Source organism: Euprymna scolopes, chromosome 42 (assembly GCF_053919585.1).
Source record: "Euprymna scolopes isolate OS-2025 chromosome 42, ASM5391958v1, whole genome shotgun sequence".
Classification (NCBI taxonomy): domain Eukaryota; kingdom Metazoa; phylum Mollusca; class Cephalopoda; order Sepiida; family Sepiolidae; genus Euprymna; species Euprymna scolopes.
The window spans coordinates 49,130,406-49,154,133 of record NC_136523.1 but is presented as its reverse complement, the minus strand read 5'-3'; the positions used below and the strand labels follow the sequence as shown (position 1 = coordinate 49,154,133).

Sequence of the window (23,728 nt, the reverse complement as noted above, 5' to 3'; positions counted from 1 at the left end):
GCTATAATCAAAACTAAAACCAAAACTTATGAAGAATTCTTGGTAAAATTATTTATTACAAGAAATGGATGACTTAAATGCCATCTGCTATAATCAAAACTAAAACCAAAACTTATGAAGAATTCTTGGTAAAATGATTTATTACAAGAAATGGATGACTTAAATGCCATCTGCTATAATCAAAACTAAAACCAAAACTTATGAAGAATTCTTGATAAAATTATTTATTACAAGAAATGGATGACTTAAATGCCATCTGCTATAATCAAAACTAAAACCAAAACTTATTAAGAATTCTTGGTAAAATTATTTTTTACAAGAAATGGATGACTTAAATGCCATCTGCTATAATCAAAACTAAAACCAAAACTTATGAAGAATTCTTGATAAAATTATTTATTACAAGAAATGGATGACTTAAATGCCATCTGCTATAATCAAAACTAAAACCAAAACTTATGAAGAATTCTTGGTAAAATTATTTTTTATAAGAAATGGATGACTTAAATGCCATCTGCTATAATCAAAACTAACACCAAAATTTATGAAGAATTCTTGATAAAATTTATTACAAGAAATGGATGACTTAAATGCCATCTGCTATAATCAAAACTAAAACCAAAACTTATGAAGAATTCTTGGTAAAATTATTTTTTACAAGAAATGGATGACTTAAATGCCATCTGCTATAATCAAAACTAAAACCAAAACTTATTAAGAATTCTTGGTAAAATTATTTTTTACAAGAAATGGATGACTTAAATGCCATCTGCTATAATCAAAACTAAAACAAAAACTTATGAAAAATTCTTGGTAAAATTATTTTTTACAAGAAATGGATGACTTAAATGCCATCTGCTATAATCAAAACTAAAACCAAAACTTATGAAGAATTCTTGGTAAAATTATTTTTTATAAGAAATGGATGACTTAAATGCCATCTGCTATAATCAAAACTAACACCAAAATTTATGAAGAATTCTTGATAAAATTTATTACAAGAAATGGATGACTTAAATGCCATCTGCTATAATCAAAACTAAAACCAAAACTTATGAAGAATTCTTGGTAAAATTATTTTTTACAAGAAATGGATGACTTAAATGCCATCTGCTATCATCAAAACTAAAACCAAAACTTATGAAGAATTCTTGGTAAAATTATTTATTACAAGAAATGGATGACTTAAATGCCATCTGCTATAATCAAAACTAAAACCAAAACTTATGAAGAATTCTTGGTAAAATTATTTTTTACAAGAAATGGATGACTTAAATGCCATCTGCTATAATAAAAACTAAAACCAAAACTTATGAAGAATTCTTGATAAAATTATTTTTTACAAGAAATGGATGACTTAAATGCCATCTGCTATAATCAAAACTAAAACCAAAACTTATGAAGAATTCTTGATAAAATTATTTATTACAAGAAATGGGTGACTTAAATGCCATCTGCTATAATCAAAACTAAAACCAAAACTTATGAAGAATTCTTGGTAAAATTATTTTTTATAACAAATGGATGACTTAAATGCCATCTGCTATAATCAAAACTAAAACCAAAACTTATGAAGAATTCTAGATAAAATTATTTATTACAAGAAATGGATGACTTAAATGCCATCTGCTATAATCAAAACTAAAACCAAAACTTATGAAGAATTCTTGATAAAATTATTTATTACAAGAAATGGATGACTTAAATGCCATCTGCTATAATCAAAACTAAAACCAAAACTTATGAAGAATTCTTGGTAAAATTATTTTTTACAAGAAATGGATGACTTAAATGCCATCTGCTATAATCAAAACTAAAACCAAAACTTATGAAGAATTCTTGGTAAAATTATTTTTTACAAGAAATGGATGACTTTAATGCCATCTGCTATAATCAAAACTAAAACCAAAACTTATGAAGAATTCTTGGTAAAATTACTTTTTACAAGAAATAGATGACTTAAATGCCATCTGCTATAATCAAAACTAAAACCAAAACTTATGAAGAATTCTTGATAAAATTATTTTTTATAAGAAATGGATGACTTAAATGCCATCTGCTATAATCAAAACTAAAACCAAAACTTATGAAGAATTCTTGGTAAAATTATTTTTTACAAGAAATGGATGACTTAAATGCCATCTGCTATAATCAAAACTAAAACCAAAACTTATGAAGAATTCTTGGTAAAATTATTTTTTACAAGAAATGGATGACTTAAATGCCATCTGCTATAATCAAAACTAAAACCAAAACTTATGAAGAATTCTTGATAAAATTATTTATTACAAGAAATGGATGACTTAAATGCCATCTGCTATAATCAAAACTAAAACCAAAACTTATGAAGAATTCTTGGTAAAATTATTTTTTATAAGAAATGGATGACTTAAATGCCATCTGCTATAATCAAAACTAACACCAAAATTTATGAAGAATTCTTGATAAAATTTATTACAAGAAATGGATGACTTAAATGCCATCTGCTATAATCAAAACTAAAACCAAAACTTATGAAGAATTCTTGGTAAAATTATTTTTTACAAGAAATGGATGACTTAAATGCCATCTGCTATAATCAAAACTAAAACCAAAACTTATGAAGAATTCTTGGTAAAATTATTTATTACAAGAAATGGATGACTTAAATGCCATCTGCTATAATTAAAACTAAAACCAAAACTTATGAAGAATTCTTGATAAAATTATTTTTTACAAGAAATGGATGACTTAAATGCCATCTGCTATAATCAAAACTAAAACCAAAACTTATGAAGAATTCTTGATAAAATTATTTATTACAAGAAATGGATGACTTAAATGCCATCTGCTATAATCAAAACTAAAACCAAAACTTATGAAGAATTCTTGGTAAAATTATTTTTTATAAGAAATGGATGACTTAAATGCCATCTGCTATAATCAAAACTAAAACCAAAACTTATGAAGAATTCTTGGTAAAATTATTTATTACAAGAAATGGATGACTTAAATGCCATCTGCTATAATCAAAACTAAAACCAAAACTTATGAAGAATTCTTGATAAAATTATTTATTACAAGAAATGGATGACTTAAATGCCATCTGCTATAATCAAAACTAAAACCAAAACTTATTAAGAATTCTTGATAAAATTATTTATTACAAGAAATGGATGACTTAAATGCCATCTGCTATAATCAAAACTAAAACCAAAACTTATGAAGAATTCTTGGTAAAATTATTTATTACAAGAAATGGATGACTTAAATGCCATCTGCTATAATCAAAACTAAAACCAAAACTTATGAAGAATTCTTGATAAAATTATTTATTACAAGAAATGGATGACTTAAATGCCATCTGCTATAATCAAAACTAAAACCAAAACTTATGAAGAATTCTTGGTAAAATTATTTTTTATAAGAAATGGATGACTTAAATGCCATCTGCTATAATCAAAACTAAAACCAAAACTTATGAAGAATTCTTGATAAAATTATTTTTTATAAGAAATGGATGACTTAAATGCCATCTGCTATAATCAAAACTAAAACCAAAACTTATGAAGAATTCTTGGTAAAATGATTTTTTACAAGAAATGGATGACTTAAATGCCATCTGCTATAATCAAAACTAAAACCAAAACTTATGAAGAATTCTTGATAAAATTATTTATTACAAGAAATGGATGACTTAAATGCCATCTGCTATAATCAAAACTAAAACCAAAACTTATGAAAAATTCTTGGTAAAATTATTTTTTATAAGAAATGGATGACTTAAATGCCATCTGCTATAATCAAAACTAAAACCAAAACTTATGAAGAATTCTTGGTAAAATGATTTATTACAAGAAATGGATGACTTAAATGCCATCTGCTATAATCAAAACTAAAACCAAAACTTATGAAAAATTCTTGATAAAATTATTTATTACAAGAAATGGATGACTTAAATGCCATCTGCTATAATCAAAACTAAAACCAAAACTTATGAAGAATTCTTGGTAAAATTATTTTTTACAAGAAATGGATGACTTAAATGCCATCTGCTATCATCAAAACTAAAACCAAAACTTATGAAGAATTCTTGGTAAAATTATTTATTACAAGAAATGGATGACTTAAATGCCATCTGCTATAATCAAAACTAAAACCAAAACTTATGAAGAATTCTTGGTAAAATTATTTTTTACAAGAAATGGATGACTTAAATGCCATCTGCTATAATAAAAACTAAAACCAAAACTTATGAAGAATTCTTGATAAAATTATTTTTTACAAGAAATGGATGACTTAAATGCCATCTGCTATAATCAAAACTAAAACCAAAACTTATGAAGAATTCTTGATAAAATTATTTATTACAAGAAATGGATGACTTAAATGCCATCTGCTATAATCAAAACTAAAACCAAAACTTATGAAGAATTCTTGGTAAAATTATTTTTTATAAGAAATGGATGACTTAAATGCCATCTGCTATAATCAAAACTAAAACCAAAACTTATGAAGAATTCTTGGTAAAATTATTTATTACAAGAAATGGATGACTTAAATGCCATCTGCTATAATCAAAACTAAAACCAAAACTTATGAAGAATTCTTGGTAAAATGATTTATTACAAGAAATGGATGACTTAAATGCCATCTGCTATAATCAAAACTAAAACCAAAACTTATGAAGAATTCTTGATAAAATTATTTATTACAAGAAATGGATGACTTAAATGCCATCTGCTATAATCAAAACTAAAACCAAAACTTATTAAGAATTCTTGGTAAAATTATTTTTTACAAGAAATGGATGACTTAAATGCCATCTGCTATAATCAAAACTAAAACCAAAACTTATGAAGAATTCTTGATAAAATTATTTATTACAAGTAATGGATGACTTAAATGCCATCTGCTATAATCAAAACTAAAACCAAAACTTATGAAGAATTCTTGGTAAAATTATTTTTTATAAGAAATGGATGACTTAAATGCCATCTGCTATAATCAAAACTAACACCAAAATTTATGAAGAATTCTTGATAAAATTTATTACAAGAAATGGATGACTTAAATGCCATCTGCTATAATCAAAACTAAAACCAAAACTTATGAAGAATTCTTGGTAAAATTATTTTTTACAAGAAATGGATGACTTAAATGCCATCTGCTATAATCAAAACTAAAACCAAAACTTATGAAGAATTCTTGGTAAAATTATTTATTACAAGAAATGGATGACTTAAATGCCATCTGCTATAATTAAAACTAAAACCAAAACTTATGAAGAATTCTTGATAAAATTATTTTTTACAAGAAATGGATGACTTAAATGCCATCTGCTATAATCAAAACTAAAACCAAAACTTATGAAGAATTCTTGATAAAATTATTTATTACAAGAAATGGATGACTTAAATGCCATCTGCTATAATCAAAACTAAAACCAAAACTTATGAAGAATTCTTGGTAAAATTATTTTTTATAAGAAATGGATGACTTAAATGCCATCTGCTATAATCAAAACTAAAACCAAAACTTATGAAGAATTCTTGGTAAAATTATTTATTACAAGAAATGGATGACTTAAATGCCATCTGCTATAATCAAAACTAAAACCAAAACTTATGAAGAATTCTTGATAAAATTATTTATTACAAGAAATGGATGACTTAAATGCCATCTGCTATAATCAAAACTAAAACCAAAACTTATTAAGAATTCTTGATAAAATTATTTATTACAAGAAATGGATGACTTAAATGCCATCTGCTATAATCAAAACTAAAACCAAAACTTATGAAGAATTCTTGGTAAAATTATTTATTACAAGAAATGGATGACTTAAATGCCATCTGCTATAATCAAAACTAAAACCAAAACTTATGAAGAATTCTTGATAAAATTATTTATTACAAGAAATGGATGACTTAAATGCCATCTGCTATAATCAAAACTAAAACCAAAACTTATGAAGAATTCTTGGTAAAATTATTTTTTATAAGAAATGGATGACTTAAATGCCATCTGCTATAATCAAAACTAAAACCAAAACTTATGAAGAATTCTTGATAAAATTATTTTTTATAAGAAATGGATGACTTAAATGCCATCTGCTATAATCAAAACTAAAACCAAAACTTATGAAGAATTCTTGGTAAAATGATTTTTTACAAGAAATGGATGACTTAAATGCCATCTGCTATAATCAAAACTAAAACCAAAACTTATGAAGAATTCTTGATAAAATTATTTATTACAAGAAATGGATGACTTAAATGCCATCTGCTATAATCAAAACTAAAACCAAAACTTATGAAAAATTCTTGGTAAAATTATTTTTTATAAGAAATGGATGACTTAAATGCCATCTGCTATAATCAAAACTAAAACAAAAACTTATGAAGAATTCTTGGTAAAATGATTTATTACAAGAAATGGATGACTTAAATGCCATCTGCTATAATCAAAACTAAAACCAAAACTTATGAAAAATTCTTGATAAAATTATTTATTACAAGAAATGGATGACTTAAATGCCATCTGCTATAATCAAAACTAAAACCAAAACTTATGAAGAATTCTTGGTAAAATTATTTTTTACAAGAAATGGATGACTTAAATGCCATCTGCTATCATCAAAACTAAAACCAAAACTTATGAAGAATTCTTGGTAAAATTATTTATTACAAGAAATGGATGACTTAAATGCCATCTGCTATAATCAAAACTAAAACCAAAACTTATGAAGAATTCTTGGTAAAATTATTTTTTACAAGAAATGGATGACTTAAATGCCATCTGCTATAATAAAAACTAAAACCAAAACTTATGAAGAATTCTTGATAAAATTATTTTTTACAAGAAATGGATGACTTAAATGCCATCTGCTATAATCAAAACTAAAACCAAAACTTATGAAGAATTCTTGATAAAATTATTTATTACAAGAAATGGATGACTTAAATGCCATCTGCTATAATCAAAACTAAAACCAAAACTTATGAAGAATTCTTGGTAAAATTATTTTTTATAAGAAATGGATGACTTAAATGCCATCTGCTATAATCAAAACTAAAACCAAAACTTATGAAGAATTCTTGGTAAAATTATTTTTTATAAGAAATGGATGACTTAAATGCCATCTGCTATAATCAAAACTAAAACCAAAACTTATGAAGAATTCTTGGTAAAATTATTTATTACAAGAAATGGATGACTTAAATGCCATCTGCTATAATCAAAACTAAAACCAAAACTTATGAAGAATTCTTGGTAAAATGATTTATTACAAGAAATGGATGACTTAAATGCCATCTGCTATAATCAAAACTAAAACCAAAACTTATGAAGAATTCTTGATAAAATTATTTATTACAAGAAATGGATGACTTAAATGCCATCTGCTATAATCAAAACTAAAACCAAAACTTATTAAGAATTCTTGATAAAATTATTTATTACAAGAAATGGATGACTTAAATGCCATCTGCTATAATCAAAACTAAAACCAAAACTTATGAAGAATTCTTTGTAAAATTATTTATTACAAGAAATGGATGACTTAAATGCCATCTGCTATAATCAAAACTAAAACCAAAACTTATGAAGAATTCTTGGTAAAATTATTTTTTATAAGAAATGGATGACTTAAATGCCATCTGCTATAATCAAAACTAAAACCAAAACTTATGAAGAATTCTTGATAAAATTATTTATTACAAGAAATGGATGACTTAAATGCCATCTGCTATAATCAAAACTAAAACCAAAACTTATGAAGAATTCTTGGTAAAATTATTTTTTATAACAAATGGATGACTTAAATGCCATCTGCTATAATCAAAACTAAAACCAAAACTTATGAAGAATTCTAGATAAAATTATTTATTACAAGAAATGGATGACTTAAATGCCATCTGCTATAATCAAAACTAAAACCAAAACTTATGAAGAATTCTTGATAAAATTATTTATTACAAGAAATGGATGACTTAAATGCCATCTGCTATAATCAAAACTAAAACCAAAACTTATGAAGAATTCTTGGTAAAATTATTTTTTACAAGAAATGGATGACTTAAATGCCATCTGCTATAATCAAAACTAAAACCAAAACTTATGAAGAATTCTTGGTAAAATTATTTTTTACAAGAAATGGATGACTTAAATGCCATCTGCTATAATCAAAACTAAAACCAAAACTTATGAAGAATTCTTGGTAAAATTACTTTTTACAAGAAATAGATGACTTAAATGCCATCTGCTATAATCAAAACTAAAACCAAAACTTATGAAGAATTCTTGATAAAATTATTTTTTATAAGAAATGGATGACTTAAATGCCATCTGCTATAATCAAAACTAAAACCAAAACTTATGAAGAATTCTTGGTAAAATTATTTTTTACAAGAAATGGATGACTTAAATGCCATCTGCTATAATCAAAACTAAAACCAAAACTTATGAAGAATTCTTGGTAAAATTATTTTTTACAAGAAATGGATGACTTAAATGCCATCTGCTATAATCAAAACTAAAACCAAAACTTATGAAGAATTCTTGATAAAATTATTTATTACAAGAAATGGATGACTTAAATGCCATCTGCTATAATCAAAACTAAAACCAAAACTTATGAAGAATTCTTGGTAAAATTATTTTTTATAAGAAATGGATGACTTAAATGCCATCTGCTATAATCAAAACTAACACCAAAATTTATGAAGAATTCTTGATAAAATTTATTACAAGAAATGGATGACTTAAATGCCATCTGCTATAATCAAAACTAAAACCAAAACTTATGAAGAATTCTTGGTAAAATTATTTTTTACAAGAAATGGATGACTTAAATGCCATCTGCTATAATCAAAACTAAAACCAAAACTTATGAAGAATTCTTGGTAAAATTATTTATTACAAGAAATGGATGACTTAAATGCCATCTGCTATAATTAAAACTAAAACCAAAACTTATGAAGAATTCTTGATAAAATTATTTTTTACAAGAAATGGATGACTTAAATGCCATCTGCTATAATCAAAACTAAAACCAAAACTTATGAAGAATTCTTGATAAAATTATTTATTACAAGAAATGGATGACTTAAATGCCATCTGCTATAATCAAAACTAAAACCAAAACTTATGAAGAATTCTTGGTAAAATTATTTTTTATAAGAAATGGATGACTTAAATGCCATCTGCTATAATCAAAACTAAAACCAAAACTTATGAAGAATTCTTGGTAAAATTATTTATTACAAGAAATGGATGACTTAAATGCCATCTGCTATAATCAAAACTAAAACCAAAACTTATGAAGAATTCTTGATAAAATTATTTATTACAAGAAATGGATGACTTAAATGCCATCTGCTATAATCAAAACTAAAACCAAAACTTATTAAGAATTCTTGATAAAATTATTTATTACAAGAAATGGATGACTTAAATGCCATCTGCTATAATCAAAACTAAAACCAAAACTTATGAAGAATTCTTGGTAAAATTATTTATTACAAGAAATGGATGACTTAAATGCCATCTGCTATAATCAAAACTAAAACCAAAACTTATGAAGAATTCTTGATAAAATTATTTATTACAAGAAATGGATGACTTAAATGCCATCTGCTATAATCAAAACTAAAACCAAAACTTATGAAGAATTCTTGGTAAAATTATTTTTTATAAGAAATGGATGACTTAAATGCCATCTGCTATAATCAAAACTAAAACCAAAACTTATGAAGAATTCTTGATAAAATTATTTTTTATAAGAAATGGATGACTTAAATGCCATCTGCTATAATCAAAACTAAAACCAAAACTTATGAAGAATTCTTGGTAAAATGATTTTTTACAAGAAATGGATGACTTAAATGCCATCTGCTATAATCAAAACTAAAACCAAAACTTATGAAGAATTCTTGATAAAATTATTTATTACAAGAAATGGATGACTTAAATGCCATCTGCTATAATCAAAACTAAAACCAAAACTTATGAAAAATTCTTGGTAAAATTATTTTTTATAAGAAATGGATGACTTAAATGCCATCTGCTATAATCAAAACTAAAACCAAAACTTATGAAGAATTCTTGGTAAAATGATTTATTACAAGAAATGGATGACTTAAATGCCATCTGCTATAATCAAAACTAAAACCAAAACTTATGAAAAATTCTTGATAAAATTATTTATTACAAGAAATGGATGACTTAAATGCCATCTGCTATAATCAAAACTAAAACCAAAACTTATGAAGAATTCTTGGTAAAATTATTTTTTACAAGAAATGGATGACTTAAATGCCATCTGCTATCATCAAAACTAAAACCAAAACTTATGAAGAATTCTTGGTAAAATTATTTATTACAAGAAATGGATGACTTAAATGCCATCTGCTATAATCAAAACTAAAACCAAAACTTATGAAGAATTCTTGGTAAAATTATTTTTTACAAGAAATGGATGACTTAAATGCCATCTGCTATAATAAAAACTAAAACCAAAACTTATGAAGAATTCTTGATAAAATTATTTTTTACAAGAAATGGATGACTTAAATGCCATCTGCTATAATCAAAACTAAAACCAAAACTTATGAAGAATTCTTGATAAAATTATTTATTACAAGAAATGGATGACTTAAATGCCATCTGCTATAATCAAAACTAAAACCAAAACTTATGAAGAATTCTTGGTAAAATTATTTTTTATAAGAAATGGATGACTTAAATGCCATCTGCTATAATCAAAACTAAAACCAAAACTTATGAAGAATTCTTGGTAAAATTATTTATTACAAGAAATGGATGACTTAAATGCCATCTGCTATAATCAAAACTAAAACCAAAACTTATGAAGAATTCTTGGTAAAATGATTTATTACAAGAAATGGATGACTTAAATGCCATCTGCTATAATCAAAACTAAAACCAAAACTTATGAAGAATTCTTGATAAAATTATTTATTACAAGAAATGGATGACTTAAATGCCATCTGCTATAATCAAAACTAAAACCAAAACTTATTAAGAATTCTTGATAAAATTATTTATTACAAGAAATGGATGACTTAAATGCCATCTGCTATAATCAAAACTAAAACCAAAACTTATGAAGAATTCTTTGTAAAATTATTTATTACAAGAAATGGATGACTTAAATGCCATCTGCTATAATCAAAACTAAAACCAAAACTTATGAAGAATTCTTGGTAAAATTATTTTTTATAAGAAATGGATGACTTAAATGCCATCTGCTATAATCAAAACTAAAACCAAAACTTATGAAGAATTCTTGATAAAATTATTTATTACAAGAAATGGATGACTTAAATGCCATCTGCTATAATCAAAACTAAAACCAAAACTTATGAAGAATTCTTGGTAAAATTATTTTTTATAACAAATGGATGACTTAAATGCCATCTGCTATAATCAAAACTAAAACCAAAACTTATGAAGAATTCTAGATAAAATTATTTATTACAAGAAATGGATGACTTAAATGCCATCTGCTATAATCAAAACTAAAACCAAAACTTATGAAGAATTCTTGATAAAATTATTTATTACAAGAAATGGATGACTTAAATGCCATCTGCTATAATCAAAACTAAAACCAAAACTTATGAAGAATTCTTGGTAAAATTATTTTTTACAAGAAATGGATGACTTAAATGCCATCTGCTATAATCAAAACTAAAACCAAAACTTATGAAGAATTCTTGGTAAAATTATTTTTTACAAGAAATGGATGACTTAAATGCCATCTGCTATAATCAAAACTAAAACCAAAACTTATGAAGAATTCTTGGTAAAATTACTTTTTACAAGAAATAGATGACTTAAATGCCATCTGCTATAATCAAAACTAAAACCAAAACTTATGAAGAATTCTTGATAAAATTATTTTTTATAAGAAATGGATGACTTAAATGCCATCTGCTATAATCAAAACTAAAACCAAAACTTATGAAGAATTCTTGGTAAAATTATTTTTTACAAGAAATGGATGACTTAAATGCCATCTGCTATAATCAAAACTAAAACCAAAACTTATGAAGAATTCTTGGTAAAATTATTTTTTACAAGAAATGGATGACTTAAATGCCATCTGCTATAATCAAAACTAAAACCAAAACTTATGAAGAATTCTTGATAAAATTATTTATTACAAGAAATGGATGACTTAAATGCCATCTGCTATAATCAAAACTAAAACCAAAACTTATGAAGAATTCTTGGTAAAATTATTTTTTATAAGAAATGGATGACTTAAATGCCATCTGCTATAATCAAAACTAACACCAAAATTTATGAAGAATTCTTGATAAAATTTATTACAAGAAATGGATGACTTAAATGCCATCTGCTATAATCAAAACTAAAACCAAAACTTATGAAGAATTCTTGGTAAAATTATTTTTTACAAGAAATGGATGACTTAAATGCCATCTGCTATAATCAAAACTAAAACCAAAACTTATGAAGAATTCTTGGTAAAATTATTTATTACAAGAAATGGATGACTTAAATGCCATCTGCTATAATTAAAACTAAAACCAAAACTTATGAAGAATTCTTGATAAAATTATTTTTTACAAGAAATGGATGACTTAAATGCCATCTGCTATAATCAAAACTAAAACCAAAACTTATGAAGAATTCTTGATAAAATTATTTATTACAAGAAATGGATGACTTAAATGCCATCTGCTATAATCAAAACTAAAACCAAAACTTATGAAGAATTCTTGGTAAAATTATTTTTTATAAGAAATGGATGACTTAAATGCCATCTGCTATAATCAAAACTAAAACCAAAACTTATGAAGAATTCTTGGTAAAATTATTTATTACAAGAAATGGATGACTTAAATGCCATCTGCTATAATCAAAACTAAAACCAAAACTTATGAAGAATTCTTGATAAAATTATTTATTACAAGAAATGGATGACTTAAATGCCATCTGCTATAATCAAAACTAAAACCAAAACTTATTAAGAATTCTTGATAAAATTATTTATTACAAGAAATGGATGACTTAAATGCCATCTGCTATAATCAAAACTAAAACCAAAACTTATGAAGAATTCTTGGTAAAATTATTTATTACAAGAAATGGATGACTTAAATTCCATCTGCTATAATCAAAACTAAAACCAAAACTTATGAAGAATTCTTGATAAAATTATTTATTACAAGAAATGGATGACTTAAATGCCATCTGCTATAATCAAAACTAAAACCAAAACTTATGAAGAATTCTTGGTAAAATTATTTTTTATAAGAAATGGATGACTTAAATGCCATCTGCTATAATCAAAACTAAAACCAAAACTTATGAAGAATTCTTGATAAAATTATTTTTTATAAGAAATGGATGACTTAAATGCCATCTGCTATAATCAAAACTAAAACCAAAACTTATGAAGAATTCTTGGTAAAATGATTTTTTACAAGAAATGGATGACTTAAATGCCATCTGCTATAATCAAAACTAAAACCAAAACTTATGAAGAATTCTTGATAAAATTATTTATTACAAGAAATGGATGACTTAAATGCCATCTGCTATAATCAAAACTAAAACCAAAACTTATGAAAAATTCTTGGTAAAATTATTTTTTATAAGAAATGGATGACTTAAATGCCATCTGCTATAATCAAAACTAAAACCAAAACTTATGAAGAATTCTTGGTAAAATGATTTATTACAAGAAATGGATGACTTAAATGCCATCTGCTATAATCAAAACTAAAACCAAAACTTATGAAAAATTCTTGATAAAATTATTTATTACAAGAAATGGATGACTTAAATGCCATCAGCTATAATCAAAACTAAAACCAAAACTTATGAAGAATTCTTGATAAAATTATTTTTTATAAGAAATGGATGACTTAAATGCCATCTGCTATAATCAAAACTAAAACCAAAACTTATGAAGAATTCTTGGTAAAATTATTTGTTACAAGAAATGGATGACTTAAATGCCATCTGCTATAATCAAAACTAAAACCAAAACTTATGAAAAATTCTTGATAAAATTATTTATTACAAGAAATGGATGACTTAAATGCCATCTGCTATAATCAAAACTAAAACCAAAACTTATGAAGAATTCTTGATAAAATTATTTTTTATAAGAAATGGATGACTTAAATGCCACCTGCTATAATCAAAACTAAAACCAAAACTTATGAAGAATTCTTGGTAAAATTATTTATTACAAGAAATGGATGACTTAAATGCCATCTGCTATAATCAAAACTAAAACCAAAACTTATGAAAAATTCTTGATAAAATTATTTATTACAAGAAATGGATGACTTAAATGCCATCAGCTATAATCAAAACTAAAACCAAAACTTATGAAGAATTCTTGATAAAATTATTTTTTATAAGAAATGGATGACTTAAATGCCATCTGCTATAATCAAAACTAAAACCAAAACTTATGAAGAATTCTTGGTAAAATTATTTATTACAAGAAATGGATGACTTAAATGCCATCTGCTATAATCAAAACTAAAACCAAAACTTATGAAAAATTCTTGATAAAATTATTTATTACAAGAAATGGATGACTTAAATGCCATCTGCTATAATCAAAACTAAAACCAAAACTTATGAAGAATTCTTGATAAAATTATTTTTTATAAGAAATGGATGACTTAAATGCCATCTGCTATAATCAAAACTAAAACCAAAACTTATGAAGAATTCTTGGTAAAATTATTTATTACAAGAAATGGATGACTTAAATGCCATCTGCTATAATCAAAACTAAAACCAAAACTTATGAAGAATTCTTGATAAAATTATTTATTACAAGAAATGGATGACTTAAATGCCATCTGCTATAATCAAAACTAAAACCAAAACTTATGAAAAATTCTTGGTAAAATTATTTTTTATAAGAAATGGATGACTTAAATGCCATCTGCTATAATCAAAACTAAAACCAAAACTTATGAAGAATTCTTGATAAAATTATTTATTACAAGAAATGGATGACTTAAATGCCATCTGCTATAATCAAAACTAAAACCAAAACTTATGAAGAATTCTTGGTAAAATTATTTATTACAAGAAATGGATGACTTAAATGCCATCAGCTATAATCAAAACTAAAACCAAAACTTATGAAGAATTCTTGATAAAATTATTTATTACAAGAAATGAAAGTACATAACAATTAAATGCCTCGGATGTAAACGTGACACAGAAAATAACACGCTATCGTATTAATATATAGATTTCCATGTATTGTTGGTCCCAATCATTATTTAAAACGTTTATGAGAAAACAACGCTTTTACATTTTCTATTTCTTCTGAATTTGTCAATCCTATGATTCCAAACTAATGTTTTTTTGAGGCGAAATATCCGTTTCCCTCCATTTCATCTCAACATTAAATTATTTGTAACCACATGCGTCTACCTTATTAGCGTTTTAATGGTTCATCTTTAAATATCGATAAGATTACATACGTTTTAATTACGATAAACGAATAATAAACACCTAAGTTTATTTCTTTGGATTTTACGTCTTAATTTTTTCATTTTCTCCAGGATTTACTTTTTGGTCTTCCGACAAAAGTAAGATTGACCTGTAAATTCACCCTTGTCCGTTCATCTGTCCGCACTTTTCTCAATAACTACGCCTTGGAATTTTTTTGAAATTTTGCACAAACATTAAACATGATATGAGTAAAAAAAGTAACAGGATTGATTTTCTGGGAAAATTCCGGTTACCTTACGCTACAACAAAGACCGATCATTCTAATTTGTTTTTTTAGGGGTATTCGAGGTCGCTGACAACGAATCTGATAATCAAATCCGCCGCAAATTTACTGTTTGCATGGTATGAGCCCCTGAACCTTGAGACTATTTTGTGCCATTTCACCGCCTTCGGTAGTGTTTTTCTTACATGATACGTTCGCATGCGAACAGGCGTAGTGAAGTGTCTTATCGCACCATGCAGGAATCTTTCAAATAAGAAAGTTAAAAAAAAAATGTTGTTCATTTTTTTTTTTTTGTCTTACGTAGTTTTTAATGCTTTTTTAATTGATCAAAAAATAAAGTTTTCACGAGCGGTTTGCAAAAACATAATGAAAAACATTATGTTTTTCGTTCTTTTTTTTTGGCGGGGGGATATTCAATTAACAGGTACTTCTGCAGTTTAATTAACCATTTTTCCGTAAATAACGCGTCGACATTTAACATTTCACAAAAATTCTGTTTACATTGAGTGGGGTGGGGGTGGGGGTGGGTGCTGGGGCGTCCCACCCCCTAATCGTTTAAGGTCATATCCAGGACCCTTACTTTTGGAATGGCCCTCGTAATAAAAGAATTGAAAATTGCTTACACTTTTGTGAATCTTTGGACGTGGCAAGATGCAGAACCCCATGAAGATAGTTTATCACTTCAGGAACAAATCTCTTTGATGACGAGACACACTGAAAAAAAAAAAAAATAAAAAAAAAATAATGCACAATATATATTATTATACCAAATGTGAGTCAATCAACATTTGTTTTCCTAAGGATGGGTAAAATTAATTGCTTGCTTTGCCCCACTTTTACGTCATATGTCCTTGTACAAAAATTGGAACACACTAACAAAAAAAAAAAAAAACATAGTACACAATTTATAATATAATTTAACTGGAATTCATTATTGAGAGGAGTATCATTTATTAATTTATTTATTGCGGACTATTATCCTTATCTTTTCTAAGTTGTTGCACGACGTTTCGGCCAACTATTTCTCTGGCCTTCGTCGGGTAGTAACTGCGACGGGATAGGAACTCCAAATCTCCTAACGACATTCTCAGCAATTGCTGTCTTTCGTAGTTATTGTTGTCGTCAATTGCTGAGAATGCAGTTAGGAGATTCAGAGTTCCTATCCCGTCGCGGTTACCACCTGACAAAGGCCAGAGGAATAGTTGGTCAAAACGTTGTGAAACAACAACTTAGAAAAGATGAGGATGATAGTCTGCAATAAAAAAATTAATAGTACACAATACATATTATTATTATACCAAACGCGAGTCAATCAACATTTGTTTTTCTAAGGATGGGTGAAAATTAATTCCTCGTTTTACCCCACTTTTACATTATATGTCCTTGTACAAAAAATTGAAATCAATACTGCTACTAAGCCTTATATCTGGAATCCTTATTCCATATCTTTACAAAGCCACAAATCACCCATGCATGGAGTATTGTTTCCACATCTGGACAGGTGCATCCACCACTAGTCTCTCACTCTTAAACAGAGCCCCAATAAACAAAAGAGTCTCAAATCTATTAGGTCCCACACTATCAGCCAAGCTCTAATCTCTGTCCCATCGCTGCAATGTCACATTTCTGTGCCTGTTTTATAAGTATTCGAATGGTATCCTCACCATACATACTCCTACTAACCAGACAAGCAGCAAAATCCCACCTCTTCAATGCTGGAAAGCCTTCTACTCCAATAGTTTCTTCCTTAACACTGCCAGACTTTGGAATTCCCTCCCAGTCTCCTGCTTCCCTGACTGCACTAACCTCCAGGAGTTTAAATGTAATGTGAACAGATATCTCGCTGCTCAACTCCCAGCAGCCCTCTATTAGACACAATCCTAAATAGTTGCCCTTTATGTTCCAAGTGGCAATGTGCCTTGTCTTGGGTGAAAAAGAGTAAAAAAGAAAATTTCAATGACGTTCAAAATCCATTGTATGATTTTCAAATGTCTAAAATTTAAGGCTTATGCTTAAGGGGTCTTAAGAAGAAATTTTAATACATGGAATTACCTAGTGTCTAATGATTATGGATCAAATCTGAGATATTTAAACTTTTGATACTTCTGCATTTATTGACCCATATTTCTGTGATGCGCCTCAGCATATCCCAGCAGTTTACATAAACCGTCAGAATATGCCAAGCGCTGATCAAATTTTAAAATGCTAGAAAAGAAAAGAAGAAAAAAAAAAAAAAAAAGAGCAATTATTGCAGAGTAATTATAACAAATAAAAATATAATGTCGCCCTACGGATCATATCCTCCGAACACCCAGAACGGTTTGAGGATCCTCTCAACGTTGTATTTCTTCCTGTTGAATAGGGGGGGTTCAAATGTAAAATATTACCCAAGTTTACTAGATTCATGGTGATATCTACAATTTTTTTTTTAATGCTTTTAATACTACACTCTTTAACCCTTATCCTTGAGTGGCCTCTTGGCCTTGATAATGTGGTGATGCCTATGTAAAAAAAAAAAAAAATAAAAAATATTTTGCATAAATATTTTCTTCCACTTTATTGTCATCTGCCAAGATTTTCATTGGTTAAACACACACATGTTTGTAATGTCGTACTGTCAATTAATTTTCATTGGCTGAGCATAATAAGTGGCTCTCATCCCTTCTTTCTTATCTACATTACCTCCTTTGTTATACCTAGCAACTGCATTCCACAATCATGATCGGTTAATTAGTTTAAACGTTAATTTTATGCACTTAATCTAGTACATAAACATATACACATATCTAATCTATTATATAAATCTCACCTGTCTGTTTAAATGTATGTATGTATGTATGTATGTCTGTCTGCCTAAAACTTTCAACAGAGGCGACGGATTTTCACAAGATTGGTATGCTTTTGAAGCTCAACGCTTCGGACAACAAATATTGAAAAATTGGCTAAAAACATTAATTCCTTCACCCTCAACTGGGCACTTTTCTACAAGGAGGGGGTCGATTTTTTTGCTGACATTTTTTGCAAGTCATTCAAACCTCGCGTCAATGATGTCGCATAAAAAGTGTTATTTCGACTGCCCGTGATATCACAACTGCGGTAGGCACATTGATAAAACCGTTTTTTTTTTTCACTTCTTTTTCCTTTGGGGCTTTACGAGTTCGTGCCTGCTTATTACTCCTATTTATTTTTTTTGCTTTGCTCGCAATTTTCCTTCTTTTTTTCTTTTGCTCAACTAACACCCTTTCTTTTCCACTTTCGCGTCACAGGTTCAAGCCTGCCTGCCCACTACAACTTTTTTTTTTTTTTTTTTTTTTTTGTTTAACACACACCTCCAAACACCCGGGCACCCAGGCTAGTATTATACAAATAGAGATAACACAAAATATATGAAAAGATATAATTTAGTTTTGATTCTAACTGATTGTACCAAAACCATATTTTTTATAATTTCTGAAATCATTAAATTATATTAAATAATAATCGATAGAGAATTAGCTCTATAATAATAAGAAATCTGTATGAATTCAAATATAGTAATTATGCATATTTTACGACTGGGCAACACCGGGCGATCTGCTAGTATATATATAAAAATGACCTTGTCTCTGCCTGTGCGAAACGTCTCTACCAAACTCCTCTCTCAATATTTAGTTTACAGACTTGAAACTAGGGTATTTAATAGTGATAGGACGATTCCAATATTTTCCTTGATTTCGATACAATTACTGATTTGGTGCTAAATTCCCGATTCCGATACAATTACGATCCCGATTCTTTATAAATCTCTAATTATTTAACTATATAAGATTGTTATTTTCCCTTGATTTTCGTAAAAACACTTGTTAAATATACAGAAATTTTCCTACACGACAAAATACACTTATGGAGGATGATCTATAGATTTTAGCTTTACTGTTATTTTTAAAATCAATAAATATTTATTATTTTATTATTATTACCAACAATGAAAAATTTTACTTTAAACAAAATCAAATAAAAAAAAAGACAATTAAAAGAATCATTTTTGGCATCGGAAAATAGGCATCAATTTTTCCGATTCCGATACCCCCAAATCTTCTGATTTTTCTGATTCCTGACTCCGATTCCAATTAATTGCCCCAACACTAGTATTTAGATCTCTGAAACACTTTAGATTTGTTTTTTAGTCTGTAGAAATAGCTATTCAGGGGTCAAAATTAAAAAAAAAAAAGACAGTTGACCTTGGTAGAAATAAATTAACTAACTTCTGAGCATACATATACATCTTTAGCTTGAAGTCGCTTTTTATCCATCTAGCAATAGCTCGGTTGATAACAAAGACTGAAACACTGAAATTTTTGGTTTTGATTCCAGCTGATGATACTAAAGTCATTTTTTTTAAAAACTTTTGAAATCTTGGGTACAATATAATAATTAATATTGGCTCCATAATAACAAATATAAAATCTGCATGAATTAAGATATCATATTTAAACATATTTTATGACCGGGCAACATATATAAAAGTGACCTTGTCTGTCTGTTTGCATGAGGAACGGTCTCTACCAAACTACTCTGTCAATTTTTGGTCTACAGAATTGTAACTTGATATATAGGGGATTTGGACCTGCAGAATAAATTTGATTTGGTTTTTATCTAGTAAAAATAGTTAAGTGGTCAAAATTGAAAAATATTAGAACTTGGAAGCCATAAGTTGACTAAACGTGTTATTTTTACGCATGCACAACAAAGTTATTTAGGTTTTTATATGCATAGACTTAGATCAGACGTTCGTTAACAAATACGGCTGGAGAGCTAAAATGTCTTGGTTTCGATTCTGACTGATGGCACCCTAGTCATTTTTTAAAACTTTTGAAATCATTACTATATATATTGGATACAATATCATAATCAATAAAAAAATTGGCTCTAATAATAATAAATATGAAATCTGCATGAATTAAAATGTATTTAAGTCTATTTTATGACTGGGCAATACCGGATGGCCTGCTAGTATATATATATTAGTGATGGGACGATTCCAATATTCCCCCCCCCCCCATTCTGATACAATTCCGATTCTGTATTCAGTTACTAATTTTTTTATAAATCTTTAAATATTTAACTAAAAAGTTGTTTTTTTTATTCCTGATTACCGTAAAAACGCATGTTAAATGTGAATATATTTTCTCAAACGTAAAAATACACTTGTGGAGAGGGCTCTATACATTTTAGCTTTACTGGTAATTTAAAATCAATAAATATTTATTATTTCATCATAAATACCAGCAGTAGAAGATTTTGGTTTAAACAAAATCAAATAAAAATAGATACTTAAAGGAATCGTTTTTGGCATCGGAAAATAGAAACACATTTTTCTGATTCCGATACCGATTCAGATATCCTCAAAAGTTCCAATTTTTCCAACTTTGATTAATCGTCCAACATTAATATGTTATATATATATATATATATATATATATATTATTATGTTAGGAGAGAATGTTGGAATTTAAAAAGAATAGTTTGCTTACCTGTAAAAAAATGGAACACAAGAACAAACCGGCTGCAATGTCTCTCCCAGATTTTACTGGACACTGGAAGAAAGAAAGAAACAACAACAAAAAAGAAAGTTATTAATTCTTACACATTTGAAGAATGCAAACTTCAAAGCAAAGATAAACCATCAAAATCTTTTTAGTTTTTGAGAAAAAAATTTGATCCGTCTTCAGAATTGTCTCCTTTAGTCTTTTGAATTCATAAAAATGGATTCATCAACTTTCCATAAAGTTTTGCGTGATGTCGTATGACTATATATATATGTAGAAGCCATAGTTTTCCGATAAAACTGGTTTAAGATGGCTTTAAATGTAAATTTTTTTTTCTGAAATTTTGGTGCTTATGCATTATAAGTGGATATCCAAAAAAATTTTTAAATGCATTTTAAGTAAGAATGTGACCCGATGGGGACCGAGCGATGCCGAGTGACCTTGCTAATCGACATGAATTCAGGGGAATTCGCACAGCTGAATTCTGATGATGATGATGGTTTCATGTTGTTTTAACAGAAATGTCTATGAGATTTTGTCAGAAAGAAAAAAAAACAAATGATAATTGTTTTATCTCATTGCTGTTATATATCTGTTAACAACGAAAAGGTTGTTTTTAAACCCTCTGTTGAGCGATATGAAAGAGGCCCGGACGTCTTAGCTGACAGCTTGGGGTGAGGGTCACCGCCAGGCATTGTTCGACCTGGGGTGACTAATCACGCCTAATTGATAATGGGTTAACACCTCAGTGGAAATGAGGTTAAAAATTGGTATAGATAAGTCGAGAGGAGGAGTAGAAATTAGGGGAACAGAGAAAGAGAGGAAATTCAAAAGAAGAAAAGAAAAAAGGGAGTACAAATTAATAGGATAAAAGAAGAGAGGGAGAGAAAAAGAAAAAAACTCCAAAAAGGTGGAGGGAGGAACGACTGATTTGATAAAAACAAGACACTTGGCGAATCGGCGTTTTCTTTTCGCTTGGGTAGCTGATCCCTTCCCGTGGACTGACGGTAGATGAAGAACGGAGACCTTGGTAAAGGAAAGAAAACTGCCAGCCCCCTAAGTTGCATGACTAGGCCAGTTTGTAACTATTATTTGTAAAATCGAAGACAATAATAAATTCTATGTTAAGAAAAACTAATTAAGTTTTGACTTTCTTCTCTTTGATTGGAAACGCCGTTGTGAATGCAATATATTTCTCCGATAGCCCGGGTAACGGTTGGAAGCTGATTTGAAAGCGGAACCGGAGAGCGACCGACGACGAAGACGAATTCGACCACTAGACAAAGACATGGGTGACGCCACAGGTATCGGCTACAGGTGCATCTAAACCACAAGCTTATGCACCTGAGCTGCCCTGGAGGGGTTACAAGAATATGATTACGTACTTACATATGTTGAAATTAGCAAAACTCCAAAAATTATGAAGAATAGAAAAACAATTACAAGTAAAAACAAACTGAGCATACAGTGAAAAATTTACTTTCACCATGACTAATGTTTGTGCAAAATTTATAAAAAAAACCAAGGTGTGGTTATTAAGAAAAGTGTGAACGGACGAAACCAATAAAATTTATCATTTTTATTAATTTTGAAGAGTTCTTATAATCGAGGGGAGGTAACTGTAGTCTATCAATCTGATCAAATTATTCTAATTCTTGAATGACCAATATGTATATATGTTTGGTTATATCTTTTTTATTTCATTTTTGTTATTCAAATAAATTGCTATAATTTGGATATGTGTGATCTTTTTTCTTAAAACATTTCTTTAAATGCAAAAAAAAAAAAATTCTTATTTATTTATTTAAAAAAAAAATATATATATATATAGAAAAATCTTAATGGAGTACATCACAGAACGAAGATGTTACAGGGTGGAACGATAAAATTGTTGGCCCAGTGAAGACGACATGGTTCCATTTCCGTTTGATGAAAACCGGTTTTCTTTTTTTTTTGTTGCAGATGATCTACTAGTTGGCCAGTTGTGTACAAATCCCAAGAGTTATAGGAACCTTCTATCATGTCTGAAAAGTGACACAATGTTCAATGAGCGAGATCGGAGATGCGCCGCTGTACAACTCATGCTCTCTACCGATCCAAGTTATGACAACAGGACCATTGCCAGCACCCTCAAAATGCATCGCTGGATTACCACAAATAACAGGGACGTACCCAGGATGATGAAAACAATTATGGTCTTTGGTGTGGTTTCAAGTGAGGGTCACATCATGTCACCTCACATCTTTGAAGTCGGCCTGAAAATTAACACCAAAGTGTACCTGATTGTGCTGAAGAGTGTGGTGATCTGGTGCAATCAGGTAGCCGCTGGCAGACCCTAGGTGTGGCAGCAGGACTCAGCGTCGGCTTACAAATCCAGAGACCCAGGCTTGGCTTCAGAAGGAGTGCTATGACTGTGTACCCATCTCTCACTGCACTCCCCGCCTTCCGACCT

The 23,728-nt window shown here is 28.1% G+C and overlaps 1 protein-coding gene across 1 annotated transcript in view; it reads right to left on the bottom strand.

The window, feature by feature from the left end:
- The window catches only part of LOC145267100 (nucleolar protein 14-like), a 139,865-nt gene that overhangs the window by 54,965 nt on the left and 61,172 nt on the right, over nucleotides 1-23,728 (bottom strand). Inside the window, exons 16-17 of the mRNA XM_080123103.1 lie at nucleotides 21,262-21,324; nucleotides 16,372-16,462 (exon numbers count right to left, since the gene is read on the bottom strand). Coding sequence (XP_079979229.1) covers nucleotides 16,372-16,462; nucleotides 21,262-21,324 — 154 coding nt within the window. The remainder of the gene's footprint in view (nucleotides 1-16,371; nucleotides 16,463-21,261; nucleotides 21,325-23,728) is intronic.